This window comes from Delphinapterus leucas, chromosome 17, assembly GCF_059928025.1.
Source record: "Delphinapterus leucas isolate spDelLeu-1000000601 "Yukka" chromosome 17, BTC_Dleu_Yukka2, whole genome shotgun sequence".
In the NCBI taxonomy this organism is placed as follows: Eukaryota; Metazoa; Chordata; class Mammalia; order Artiodactyla; family Monodontidae; genus Delphinapterus; species Delphinapterus leucas.
In genome coordinates, this window is record NC_143145.1 from 81,449,547 (window position 1) to 81,463,668 (window position 14,122).

The window sequence follows — 14,122 nt, forward strand, 5'->3', positions numbered from 1 at the left end:
ATACACTCCCCAGTTTGTGTCATAAGGTGGTGCAATGGAATTTAAACTTATGTCCTAGGGCTTTCCTGGTGGCGCAGCGGTTAAGAATTCGCCTGCCCATGCAGGAGACATGGGTTGGAGCCCTGGTCCAGGAAGATCCCACATGCCGTGGAGCAGCTAAGCCTGTGCACCACAACTCCTGAGCCTGCGCTCTAGAGCCCAGGAGCCACAACTACTGAGCCTGCGTGCCACAACTACTGAAGCCCATGCGCCTAGAGCCCGTGATCCGCAACAAGAGAAGCCACCGCAATGAGAAGCTCCCGCACTGCAACGAAGAATAGCCCCAGCTCACCACAACTAAAGAAAGCCAGTGCGCAGCAACGAAGACCCAATGCAGCCAAAAATAAATGATAATAAATAAAATAAATATTTAAAAAATCTTAAAATAAATAAACTTATGTCCTAAACTAGATTCAAGTATTATAATTATCTATTACATTGATAATATATTGATTGGGGGTCAGTGTACAAACATGGAAAATAGAGTGTAGGGTTAATTATGCAACAAACCAAACAATAGGAAAGCATAAGTTAAAAGCATTGGAAACATAGAACTGAGCAAGGGACAATACAATCTAAAACCCAAAGCCATTTAAAATGAAGATTTATATGGGCCTTCCCTGGCGGTCCAGTGGTTAGGGCTCGGCGCTTCCACTGCAGCGGGTAAGGGTTCGATCCCTAGTCGGGGAAATAAGATCCCACATGCCACACGGCATGGCCAGAAAACAAAAACAAAAATTGAACAAAATGAAGATTTATAGTAATTTCATATCTTCTACTATGCTTCCCTGACCCTGCTTCTTCTGACTTTAGCTGTTGTTCAAAGTTGGAGCCACGATTCTACTTCACCTGGATCAACACGCTTGCTAACGTGCCAACTCAACACTATTCCTTTTGGTGGAAAATAACACAAGTTACCGCCTGTCTGCTATCTTCTATGGGGTCATCTGGGACAAATTATTGTGTAGCCACCCCCTTCCTTGGGTTGGGCTGAATGCGGGGGCCAATATGACGGCAAGTTATTAATAACATCTGGTCATGTAATTGGACATTGTCTGTAGGCGAGAGCTGGGATCACACTCAATTTTGGAAGAGACCATGCTGTTCTTTTTTGGTAATTTGTAAATTAATGGTCTTTGAAATGTGTCAGTGTTAATTGGGACATATAAACCCCAAATCAGCCTCCAGTCGATCGGTCCACGGACAGTTTAAAATTATACAGTAGTGATCTAATACATACAAAAGCCTAAAATCAAATGTTTCTGTGAATAAAGGAACATATACACTTGACCCTTGGACGTCGTGGGGTGAGGGGCAACAACCCCCATGCAGCCAAAACTCCGCGTATAACTTTACAGTCATCCCTCCATATCTGAGGTTCCACGTTCTCAGATTCAACCAACTATGAATCATGTAGTATTGTAGAATGTATTTATTGGGAAAAATCCACATTTACGTGGACCTGCACATCCAAAAAGCCATGCTATTCAGGGGTCAACTGCATTTAGTAAGTGCTCGCTGGTATCCTGAGTTGAAGCTCTAGGAAATGTTTAGGTAAAGATTCTACTCATTCCTCCCAGAAGCACCCACAACTCCCGTATGACACAGGGACCCCCTTTCACATACTTCATTGTTTCATAGGCGACCCTTGCACACACGCAAAAATAATTCTCAGAAATGTTCTGAGTTGCCCAAGTAAGTGGGTTGCTGAAGTTGCTAAATTAAGTTCCTCGCATTTGTTTCACAAAAAGGTGATTAAAAGAGCAAGCAAAAGGTCCAGAGAAGGCCATGGAGTTAAGCCCCTGATGTGTGTATGCTTCTCTATTTCTTCGTTCTGAGTACAGATTAGTAGTAAGTGATGGAATCTTAAAGTCTGAGACCGTGATCTTTATTTCCACAAGAATTCAGCATGGTCAGCAGAACTTGTTGCAGCAGGGGGCCTGAGCTCAGCCGTGAGGCTGCAGAATTGACCTTTAGAAGCCTCTGTCTTCCCCTCCCCACCTGCCCTTTGCTGTCTTAGGTCACCACGTAAGGACCCAGTACTCAACTCTGTTGAGTTCAGCAGCCTCTAGCCTCAGGTAAGAATCAGAAATTAAATCTTTTTGTCTAGCCTCTGTTTCACACACACACACACACACACACACACACACACACACACACACCCTTTTTATATCTTTCCTGTGACAGCCAATAAAGGGATTTAATATCCTGTTTTCCTTCCTAGGCTAGATTGACACAACATGGGCACCACTATGTCTGAATGTAAGAAAGGATTTTCCAGCTTTCTTCTGCTAGTACCAGCCCATCACAGTGAGTGGTCTCTAAAATCCACAAGTCACACTAGAGGTGACCCCAAATTTTAATTTCCCCTTTATGAATCCTGGGACTATGATATACTGAAACATCTGAAAGAAAACCAGGGAAATCACCATGACAACCAGATTGATTCACAGTATCACGGAAAGAGGAGACGAGGCTCTGACACAAGCTACCAAGAAAGCGGCCAAAACCACACTAAACACGTTGAGAGAAATATTGAGGGGAAGCCCTCCAGAAGGTTCTTTCTCCACCTCCTGCCCAAATAGGACCCACTGAGACTGTACCCCAGGCTCCCCGATCTCAACAAGCCCTAAAGACCTTCTAATACTTGGGCTCCTCCTCCGCCAGATTCATCTAAAATCATCTTGTGTGGAGTTCCAAGTTTCCTGATGTTCCACTTCCAAACATGTGGGCCAGTGGTGCCAGGATCGTCACTATAAGAGCACTAGTTCTTTATCTCATGTAAGATTAAGCTTTAAAGCATTAGCACTGAAATCCTCATGCTGTTGAGGAGGCATGCCCTAGAAATAATGAGAACATTCTTTTTGTCCATTATAGAACAGTTAAGTCTTTCAGAATACATGAACATGAAGTAAATCTCTCCTCAGATTAGTCTAGATTGCAGAAGGTCAGGTGAGAAAGGAATTGTTTGCATTTCAAATTTAAAAGGTCTCAATCTAATAAGAGGCATTGAGAAGACATATTATATATTTTATATAGATATAAATAGATTAGAAAGTCATATTTTTAAAGTTTTAATCTAATAAGAGATAGCGAGTAAGGCAATTTTTAATCACTAAAAAGAATTACATGTATATATACAAAACCTATCATCTATCCATTCATCCATCCAGACACACACACAAGACTGTAAGCAATTCTGTTTTTACCAACTTAAAAACTGCCTTACTTCCAAAAAGCACTGGGGCGCTGTAAAACACAACTTTGTGTTTACTCCTTTGGTGGAATGTATATAACTATATATGTATTCGTATAAAGCTAAAATTATAAGAATGGGTTTTAAGCAAATACACCTAATTTTTTAAAGCATAGTCAAGCTCAAAAAGAAATATAACACCCAAAGGCTTAAAATTGGAATTCTACACTGTAATTAAGCATTAGGATAGTGACGTCCCTGGTGATCCAGTGGTTAACACTCTGTGCTCCCAGACTGAACCAAACCTACCTGCTAGTGCTGGAGGGTCTCCTGCAGAGGCAGGGGGTGGCTGTGGCTCACCGTGGGGACAAGAACACTGGCAGCAGAAGTTCTGGGAAGTACTCCTTGGCATGAGGCCTCCTGGAGTCCACCATTAGCCACACCAAAGAGCCGGGTAGGCTCCAGTGTTGGGTGGCCTCAGGCCAAACAACCAACAGGGAGGGAACCCAGCCCCACCCATCAGCAGACAAGTGGATTAAAGTTTTACTGAGCTCGGCCCACCAGAGCAACACACAGCTCTACCCACCACCAGTCCCTCCCATCAGGAAACTTGCACAAGCCTCTTAGATAGCCTCATCCACCAGAAGGCAGACAGCAGAAGTAAGAAGAACTACAATCCTGCAGCACATTCACAGAAAGACAGACAAGATGAAAAGGCAGAGGGCTATGTACCAGATGAAGGAACAAGATAAAGTCCCAGAAAAACAACTAAATGAAGCAGAGAGAGGCAACCTTCCAGAAAAGAATACAGAATAATGATAGTGAAGATGATCCAGGACCTCGGAAAAAGAATGGAGGCAAAGATCGAGAAGATGCAAGAAATGTTTAACAAAGACCTAGAAGAATTAAAGAACAAACAAACAGAGATGAACAATACAATAACTGAAATAAAAAACTACACTAGAAGGAATCAATGGCAGAAAAACTGAGGCAGAAGAACGGATAAGTGATCTTGAAGACAGAATTGTGGAACTCAGTGCCAGGAAAACAGAATAAAGAAAAAAGAATGAAAAGAAATGAAGACAGCCTAAGAGACCTCTGGGACAACATTAAACACAACAACATTTGCATTATAGGGCTCCCAGAAGGAAAAGAGAGAGAGGAAGGACCCGAGAAAATATTTGAAGAGATTATAGTCGAAAACTTCCCTAACGTGGGAAAGGAAACAGCCACCCAAGTCCAGGAGGCACAGAGAGTCCCAGGCAAGATAAACCCAAGGAGAAATATGCTGAGACACATAGTAATCAAACTGACAAAAATTAAAAACAGAGAAAAATTATTGAAAGCAACAAGGGAAAAATGACAAATAACATACAAGGGAACTCCCATAAAGTTAACAGCTGATTTCTCAGCAGAAACTCTACAAGCCAGAAGGAAGTGGCATGATATATTTAAGTGATGAAAGGGAAGAACCTACAACCAAGATTACTCTACCTGGCAAGGATCTCATTCAGATTTTATGGAGAAATCAAAAGCTTTACAGACAAGCAAAAGCTAAGAGAATTCAGCACCACCAAACCAGCTCTACAACAAATGCTAAAGGAACTTTGCTAAGTGGGAAACACAAGACAAGAAAAGGACCTACAAAAACAAACCTATAACAATTAAGAAAATGGTAACAGGAACATACATATTGATAATTACCTTAAACGTGAATAGATTAAATGCTCCAACCAAAAGACACAGGCTCGCTGAATGGATGCAAAAACAAGACCCATATATATGCTGTCCACAAGAGACCCACTTCAGACCTAGGGACACACACAGACTGAAAGTGAGGGGATGGAAAAAGATACTCCATGCAAATGGAAATCAAAAGAAAGTTGGAGTAGCAATACTCATATCAGATAAAATAGACTTTAAAATAAAGACTGTTACAAGAGACAAGGAAGGACACTAAATAATGATCAAGGGATCAAAACAAGAAGAAGATATAACAATTATAAATATATATGCATCCAACTTAGGAGCCCCTCAGTACATAAGGCAACTGCTAACAGCTACAAAAAAGGAAATCGACAGTAACACAATAATAGTGGGGGATTTGAACACCTCACTTACACCAATGGACAGATCATCCAGACAGAAAATTAATAAGGAAACACAAGCTTTAAATGACACAATAGACCACATAGATTTAACTGATACTTACGGGACATTCCATCCAGAAACAGATTACACTTTCTTCTCAAGTGCACATGGATATTCTCCAGGATAGATCACATCTTGGGTCACAGATCAAGCCTCAGCAAATTTAAGAAAATTGAAATCATATCAAGCATCTTTTCTGACCACAATGCTATGAGATTAGAAATCAATCACAGAGAAAAAAACGTAAAAAACACAAACACATGGAGGCTAAACAACACGTTACTAAATAACCAAGAGTTCACTGAGGAAATCAAAAAATACCTAGAGATGAATTACAATGAAAACATGGCAATCCAAAACCTATGGATGCAGCAAAAGCAGTTCTAAGAGGGATGTTTATAGCAATACAAGCCTACCTCAAGAAACAAGAAAAATCTCAAATAAACAATCTAACCTTACACCTAAAGAAACTAGAGAAAGAAGAACAAACAAAACCCAAAGTAAGTAGAAGGAAAGGAATCATAAAGATCAGAGCAGAACTCAATGAAATAGAAACAAAGATCAATAAAACTAAAAGCTGGTTCTTTGAGAAGATAAACAAAATTGATAAACCATTAGCCAGAAAGAAAAAGAGGGAGAGGACTCAAATCAATAAAATTAGAAATGAAAAAGGAGAAGTTAAAACAGACACCGCAGAAATACAAAGCATCCTAAGAGACTACTACAATCAACTCTATGCCAATAAAATGGACAACCTGGAAGAAACAGACAAATTCTTAGAAAGGGATAACCTTCCAAGACTAAACCAGGAAGAAATAGAAAATATGAACAGACCAATCACAAGGAATGAAATTGAAACTGTGATTAAAAATCTTCCAACAGGGCTTCCCTGGTGGTGCAGTGGTTGAGAGTCCGCCTGCCGGTGCCAGGGACACGGGTTCGTGCCCTGGTCCGGGAAGATCCCACATGCCGCGGAGCGGCTGGGCCCGTGAGCCATGGCCACTGAGCCTGCGCGTCCGGAGCCTGTGCTCCACAACAGGAGAGGCCACAACAGTGAGAGGCCCACATACCGGAAAAAAAAAAAAAAAATCTTCCAAAAAATGAAAGTCCAGGACCAGATGGCTTCACAGGTGAATTCTATCGAACGTTGAGAAGAGCTAACACCCATCCTTCTCAAACTCTTCCAAAAAATTGCAGAGGAAGAAACACTCCCAAACTCATTCTATGAGGCCACCATCACCATGATGCCAAAACCAGAAAAAGATACTACAAGAAAAGAAAATTACAGACCAATATCACTGATGAATATAGATGCAAAAATCCTCCACAAAATACTAGCAAACAGAATCCAACAACACATTAAAAGGATCATACAACATGATCGATTGGGATTTATCCCAGGGATGCAAGGATTCTTCAATATATGCAAATCAATCAATGTGATAAACCATATTAATAAATTGAAGAATAAAAATCAAATGATCATCTCAATAGAGGCAGAAAAAGCTTTTGACAAAATGCAACACCCATTTATGATAAAAGCTCTCCAGAAAGTGGGCATAGAGGGAAACTACATCAACATAATAAAGGCCATATACGACAAACCCACAGAAAATATCATTCTCAATGGTGAAAACCTGAAAGCATTTCCTCTAGGATCAGGAACAAGACAAGGATGTCCACTCTCGCCTCTATTATTCAACATAACTTTGTCCTAGCCACGGCAATCAGGGAAGAAAAAGAAATAAAAGGAATACAAATTGGAAGAGAAGAAGTAAAACTGTCACTGTTTGCAGATGACATGACACTATACATAGAGAATCCTAAAGATGACACCCAGAAAACCACTAGAGCTAATCAATGAATTTGGTAAAGTTGCAGGATACAAAATTAATGCACAGAAATCTCTTGCATTCCTATATACTAATCATGAAAAATCTGAAAGAGAAATTATGGAAACACCCCCATTTACCATTGCAACAAAAAGAATAAAATACCTAGGAATAAACCTACCTAGGGAGACAAAAGACCTGTATGAAGAAAACTATAAGACACTGATGAAAGAAATTAAAGATGATACAAACAGATGGAGAGATATACCATGCTCTTGGATTGGAAGAATCAATATTGTGAAAATGACTATACTACCCAAAGCAATCGACAGATTCAATGCAATCCCTTTCAAATTACCAATGGCATTTTTTACAGAACTAGAACAAAAAAATCATAAAATTTGTATGGAGACACAAAAGACTCCAAATAGCCCAAGCAGTCTTGAGGGAAAAAAACGGAGCTGGAGGAATCAGACTCCCTGACTTCATTATATACTACAAAGCTACAGTAATCAAGACAATGTGGTATTGGCATGAAAACAGAAATATAGATCAATGGAACAGGACAGAAAGCCCAGAGATAAACCCACACACCTATGGGCAACTATTCTATGACAAAGGAGGCAAGGAAATACAATGGAGAAAAGACAGTCTCTTCAATAAGTGGTGCTGGGAAAACTGGACAGCTACATGTAAAAGAATGAAATTAGAACACTCCCTAACACCATACACAAAAATAAACTCAAAATGGATTAGAGACCTAAATATAAGACCGGACACTATAAAACTCTTAGAGGAAAACATAGGAAGAACACTCTTTGACATAAATCACAGCAAGATCTTTTTTGATCCACCTCCTAGAGTAATGGAAATAAGAACAAAAATAAACAAATGGGACCTAATGAAACTTAAAGCCTTTTGCAAAGCAAAGGAAACTACAAACAAGACAAAAAGACAACCCTCAGAATGGGAGGAAATATTTGCAAACGAATCAACGGACAAAGGATTAATCTTCAAAATATATAAACAGCGCATGCAGGTCAATATTAAAAAAACAAACAATCCAATCAAAAAATGGGCAGAAGACCTAAATAGACATTTCTCCAAAGAAGATATACAGATTGCCAACAAACACATGAAAGGATGCTCCAACATCACTAATCATTAGAGAAATGCAAATCAAAACTGCAATGAGGTATCACCTCACACCAGTTAGAATGGGCATCATCAGAAAATCTACAAACAACAAACGCTGGAGAGGGTGTGGAGAAAAGGGAACCCTCTTGCACTGCTGGTGGGAATGGAAACTGATACAGCCACTTAGGAGAATAGTATGGAGGTTCCTTAAAAGACTAAAAATAGAATTACCATATGAACCAGCAATCCCACTACTGGGCATATACCCAGAGAAAACCATAATTCAAAAAGAAACATGGGGGACTTCCCTGGTGGCGCAGTGGTTGGGAGTCCGCCTGCTGACGCAGGGAGCGTGGGTTCGTGCCCTGGTCTGGGAGGATCCCACATGCCGCGGAGCGGCTGGGCCCGTGAGCCATGGCCACTGGTCCTGCGCGTCTGGAGCCTGTGCTCCGCAATGGGAGAGGCCACAACAGTGGGAGGCCCACATACCACAAAAAAAAAAAAAGAAAGAAAAAAAAGAAACATGGACCCCAATGTTCATTGCAGCACTATTTACAATAGCCAGGACATGGAAGCAACCTAAATGCCCATTGACAGACGAATGGATAAAGAAGATATGGTACATATATACAATGGAATATTACTCAGCCATAAAAAGGAACAAAATTGGGTCATTTGTAGAGACGTGGATGGATCTAGAGACTGTCATACAGAGTGAAGTCGGAAAGAGAAAAACAAATATCGTATATTAACACATATATGTGGAACCTAGAAAAATGGTACAGATGAACCGGTTTGCAGGGCAGAAATAGACACAGATGTAGAGAACAAACATATGGACACCAAGGGGGGAAAGTGGTGCGGTGGTGGTGGTGTGATGAATAGGGAGATTGGGATTGACATATGTACACCAATATGTATAAAATGGATAACTAATAAGAACCTCCTGTATAAAAAAATAAATAAAATTAAATTCAAAAAATTCAAAAAAAAGAGACTCTGCGCTCCCAGTGCACGGGGCCCGGGTTCTATTCCTGGTCAGGGAACTAGATCCCGAATGCCACAACTAAAGATTCAACAGGTGGAAACAAAAATCCTGCATGCCGAAAGTAAGACCCAGAGCAGCCAGATAAATAAATAAATAAATAAACAAATAAATAATTTTTAAAAAAAAATAAGATAATATATAATAACTATTATTACAAAATGATATCAGAATTTTTACCCCAAGTAGAGGCTCTCAAACAAAATCTTTAAAGCATGTAATACTTGTATGCAGACACTCCTCCAACAGCGCTGCCCTCAGTCTCTGTGATTGAAATGAAATTCAATAAGCTATTAATTCTGTCACCTGTTGTCACATCTTGTGATAAATATGCTGTCGCTTGCCAGATGCTGAAGGATCTCTTCACAGCCAGGCTGTCAGTCAAAGAGCAGAAAATGTCAAGCCTCCATTTACTCTTAGAACCTGAGAGCCTTTTCTTACCTGTAGGTGCCCAGTCCCTCGACTTCCCTGTGTTTCATCTGCAATTCTAGGGGAGACAGTGCATCCTCTGTTTTCAACACGTCTTATTCTTTGCCTAATTTATTTCAGGATGACAAAGTTACCGCATTTGATCAGATCAGTGTGAACCCTCCAAATCTCTAGTGTATAACAATAAGGCCACATGCCCTTATGCCTTTAACCTCAAACAAAACTTAAGTGCAGAAAAAAATACTCTAATTAAACTTTAAATTGGTTTAACATGATAAAATGATGTTACTTCAGCCCTGGTAGGGTACATTTTAAACCAATACTGTCTGACAGATCTTATTGTTATAATCCCACATACATCTTTTTATGAGTTTCATAAATAATAATTAGCATTTAGGTATTACTAATCAGGCCCTGATAGTATTTGGAACTCTGTTAATCTTGACAACAATCCTGAGGTAGTCATATTTTCCTCATTTTGCAGACAAGGAAACCGGGGGACAGTAAGAAACCCAGGCCATTTGGCCCCAGAGATTGGATATTCAATTAAATACTCCTGGGCGTATTGGCAGAAGATGGATCTAATGAACTTGGGATTTGTGAATGGACAGAATACCATTATTTTCATTAATACCTTACATTTTATGTAAATAATAAAGTCAAACTGTGAAGAATGAATTGTTTATGCTGTTATCTTAAAAATAAAGATTACATTATAATAAGTCACATCATTTTGCATTGTGTATAATACCATGAAGGTTAAGGCACTCTACTGCTCTTATCTGGCTAATATTCACAGTATTCCCGATACCATATAACAGTTTCAGAGCCCTAGATTATAATTCCAACTATACGATGGCTATTAAATAGAGTTTGCAGTATAGACTTATAGAATATAATTTTGTTACTTTCTTATTTTTCTCTATTCACTGCCATCCTTTCATATGTCAGGTTTGACACAACTGCATTTCTACTAAAATATTTCATAGTTTACATTTTTTAGATTTTTGTTATTACTCCAGACAGGGCTCCCCAAACTTTGTTCCAAAATAAAAAAGTTTACTTTAATAATTATCCTAATTTCTTAAGTAAAAAGGTTGAGGCTCAAACAGGTTGAATATTATACGTGATAACACATGCTAAGTCAGAGGGGTAATATATTGATAGAACAGAAATCTTATCCTAGGGCTCAAAGGACTTTCAATGGCTTATGTAAATGGATTGTGTTTATTAACATCTTCTTGGAACAAATATACTTCAGAAGCATAGACCTATCCTCAGAAGCATAGACCTATCATTAGAAAAATGTGGTTACACATCACCTACATGCTCTAAGTGCAGTAAGTCAGGACAGAACTTTACCATTTGATTTTTCAAAAGGCAGATCCTTTCATTTTCCTTTGTTTTTTCTCGAACAGCGTAACATTGTCAGTCTTTGTTCCAAAGGTATGGAATGAAAATTGTTTTTTTATTATAAAAATTAGAACGGAAGAACTTACAGCTGGACAGCACGACCCTGGATTTAATTTCAACATCTGTTTTTCCACATTATAGGGAGGCACATTATATGATTCTGTGCCGCTCTTATTTTTTCGGATTTTTCCTCTCCTGGGATTCTCTCATATTTGTTATTATTTGAAGCTCTGGTCACGGCTCTGAATCATTTTTGTGCTTTTTCCTCCTCTACCTTCAAAACTGCTTCAAAACTTCTGTAAGTCATTTGTTGAGAAGCCTAGAATCTCTTCTGCAAGTGAGCTGGCTGGGTGGACCTGAAGGACTGCTAGGGAGTTGATAGGTTGCTAAGAATATAGCTGATTCACTTTGTTGTATAGTGGAAACTAACACAACATTGTAAAGGATTTATACTCCAATAAAGATGTGAAAAAAAAAATCTTGCTAATTTGCTACGTAAGCTGCATTTTCCTTTCTCCGATGAATTTAGGGGGCTTGTGTTTTGACCTGTATCAGTGATTCTGTTTGGATCGATTACTTTCAGATTACCATTTTTTATCCCTATATGAACGTTGCACCTAATTTTCCCGGTAATCGGTTCAACAAATGTCAGCTGTTCGTGTTTCAATTCTTCCTGCCGATAACTGCTGGAAGTGATTTAATGCAGCTGGAGAATAAACTGACAATCATTATAGCCTGCAAAGTGTGAAAACATTTCATTGCACTGTTGTGGTCTCTTTAGTCTGAGGACTGATGACGCTCAGCGGATGAGACTTGGGGGGAAGAAGCCTGCTTTATAATAATTAAAGAAATTGTGTAAAAGAGGGGTGAGGCCTGGGGCCGCTCGGGGCGGTTTATCCGGTGCACCCTTCTCCAGGGCTTCTTTTTATACGAATGCACTTTAAGCGTTGAAGGGAAATGCTTTCATCTGAATGGGATTGTCGTGCTTCGTTCAGACTGTTTCCCCATCTGATAAAATCCCTCGCTGAGTACCAGCACAGATGGGGCTCATTTGGGGAAGACAGAGGAGGCAGAGGAGACAAACGCTGGGGTGGAGCAGAGGCGGCGGCAGCCAGCGACGCCTGCAGGCCCGCGGGGTCTCCTCTGCCCTGCCCGCTCACCGGCGCCCCGGCGGGGTCCACGCGGCCGGAGGGATGCCCTCGCCTCTCCCGCGGCGCCCTCGCCTGCCGGGCGACCTGTCCCCGTCGGGGGACTCGCGGCCCTGCAGCAGCCCCTGCGAGCTCCCGGGGCCGGCAGGCAGGCTCTTGGCTGGGGGCACCCCGCCCCGGGCCCCCCGCCTCCCGCGCCGGCTGGCCTGGTGCTCCATCGACTGGGAGCAGGTGTGCCTGCTGCGCAGGCTGGGAGCCGGCGGCTTCGGCTCCGTGTACAAGGCCACCTACCACGGCGTGCCCGTGGCCATCAAGCATGTGAGCAAGCGCACCAAGAACCGCCTGGCCTCCCGGCGCAGCTTCTGGGCCGAGCTCAACATCGCTCGGCTCCGCCACGCCAACATAGTGCGCGTGGTGGCGGCCAGCACGCGCGCGCCCGCGGGCTTCGACAGCCTGGGGACCATCATCATGGAGTTCGGGGGCGACGTCACTCTGCACCAGGTCATCTACGGCGCCACCGGCTGCCCCGAGGACCAGGGGCCTGCCTGCGGCGCCGGGGAGCAGCTGGGGCTGGAAAAGTGTCTCAAGTACTCCCTGGATGTGGTCAGCGGCCTGCTCTTCCTTCACTCACAGAGCATCGTGCACTTGGACCTCAAGCCGGCCAACATTCTGATCAGCGAGCAGGACGTCTGCAAAATCGGTGACTTCGGCTGCTCCGTGAGGCTGGAAGATGTGCTGTGCTTGCGGGCCCCTCACCACCTGGGCGGCACCTACACCCACCGAGCGCCGGAGCTCCTGAAAGGAGAGCCCGTCACGCCCCGAGCGGACATCTATTCCTTCGCCATCACGCTCTGGCAGATGACCACCCGGGAGGCGCCCTACTCGGGGGAGCGACAGCACGTGCTCTACGCCGTGGTGGCCTACGACCTTCGCCCGGCCCTCTCAGCGGCCGTCTTCACCGCCTCCATCCCCGGAAAGAGGCTGGAGAACGTCATACAGCGCTGCTGGGGGGCCAGGGCTTCGCAGCGGCCAAGTGCCGAACTCCTGCTGGTGGACCTTCGCGCTTTAAAAGCTGAATTGGGCTGATTCTAAACCTGCATCCAGATAAGCCTTTGTCTTTGTTTCTACTCATTTTTAACGAAGTCAAGATGTACGAAAAAACATATAGGTAGGATGAATTTTTAGAAAATAAAGTTCCTAAAAACTCCTTTCGTCTCAAATTCTTTTTCTGAGACAAACAGCAGAGCTACAAGTCTAGTAGTCCTGGTGGTACTTAGGACCTAACCTTATCCCTTTACAGATACTTCAACAGTCCCATAGTATTGCACTTATTCAAATCTGTTATTGATAAAAACCACTTTGTCCAAAACAGAACTGAATTGGAAAATGCCAAAATTTTCTGTAAGTTCAAATAATATGCTCCATACCTAAACTAAAACGATTAACAGTTTACTTGCTCCCATACCAAATAAGTAAAAACTTTTTTAAAAAAAGATTTGTTTCCCTCCTCCTCCCCCCCCAAAACAGCTACTTGTTTGTAATGACCTTCACACATAACAATTTACAAATTGAGATAAATTTATTTTTAAAGGAATAATGTTTTAAATGAGTTCTTGGGATATTTTGCACTTGTACATTCCATGAGTAGAAACATTTTGCTAAAATAAAATACTTAAATATACTTTAAAATACTTCGAAACTGAGTCCCTTTTCCTGTTATTTGGACACAAAA

General features: G+C 41.7%; 1 protein-coding gene across 1 annotated transcript; it reads left to right on the forward strand.

Moving 5' to 3' along the window:
• Positions 1 to 12,290: 12,290 nt before the first annotated feature.
• On the forward strand, positions 12,291 to 13,759 carry MOS (MOS proto-oncogene, serine/threonine kinase). Its single transcript, XM_022556889.2, has one exon. The coding sequence runs from the start codon at positions 12,436 to 12,438 to the stop codon at positions 13,474 to 13,476; it is 1,041 nt and encodes a 346-aa protein (XP_022412597.2). The 5' UTR covers positions 12,291 to 12,435; the 3' UTR covers positions 13,477 to 13,759.
• The last annotated feature ends 363 nt before the right edge of the window (positions 13,760 to 14,122 follow it).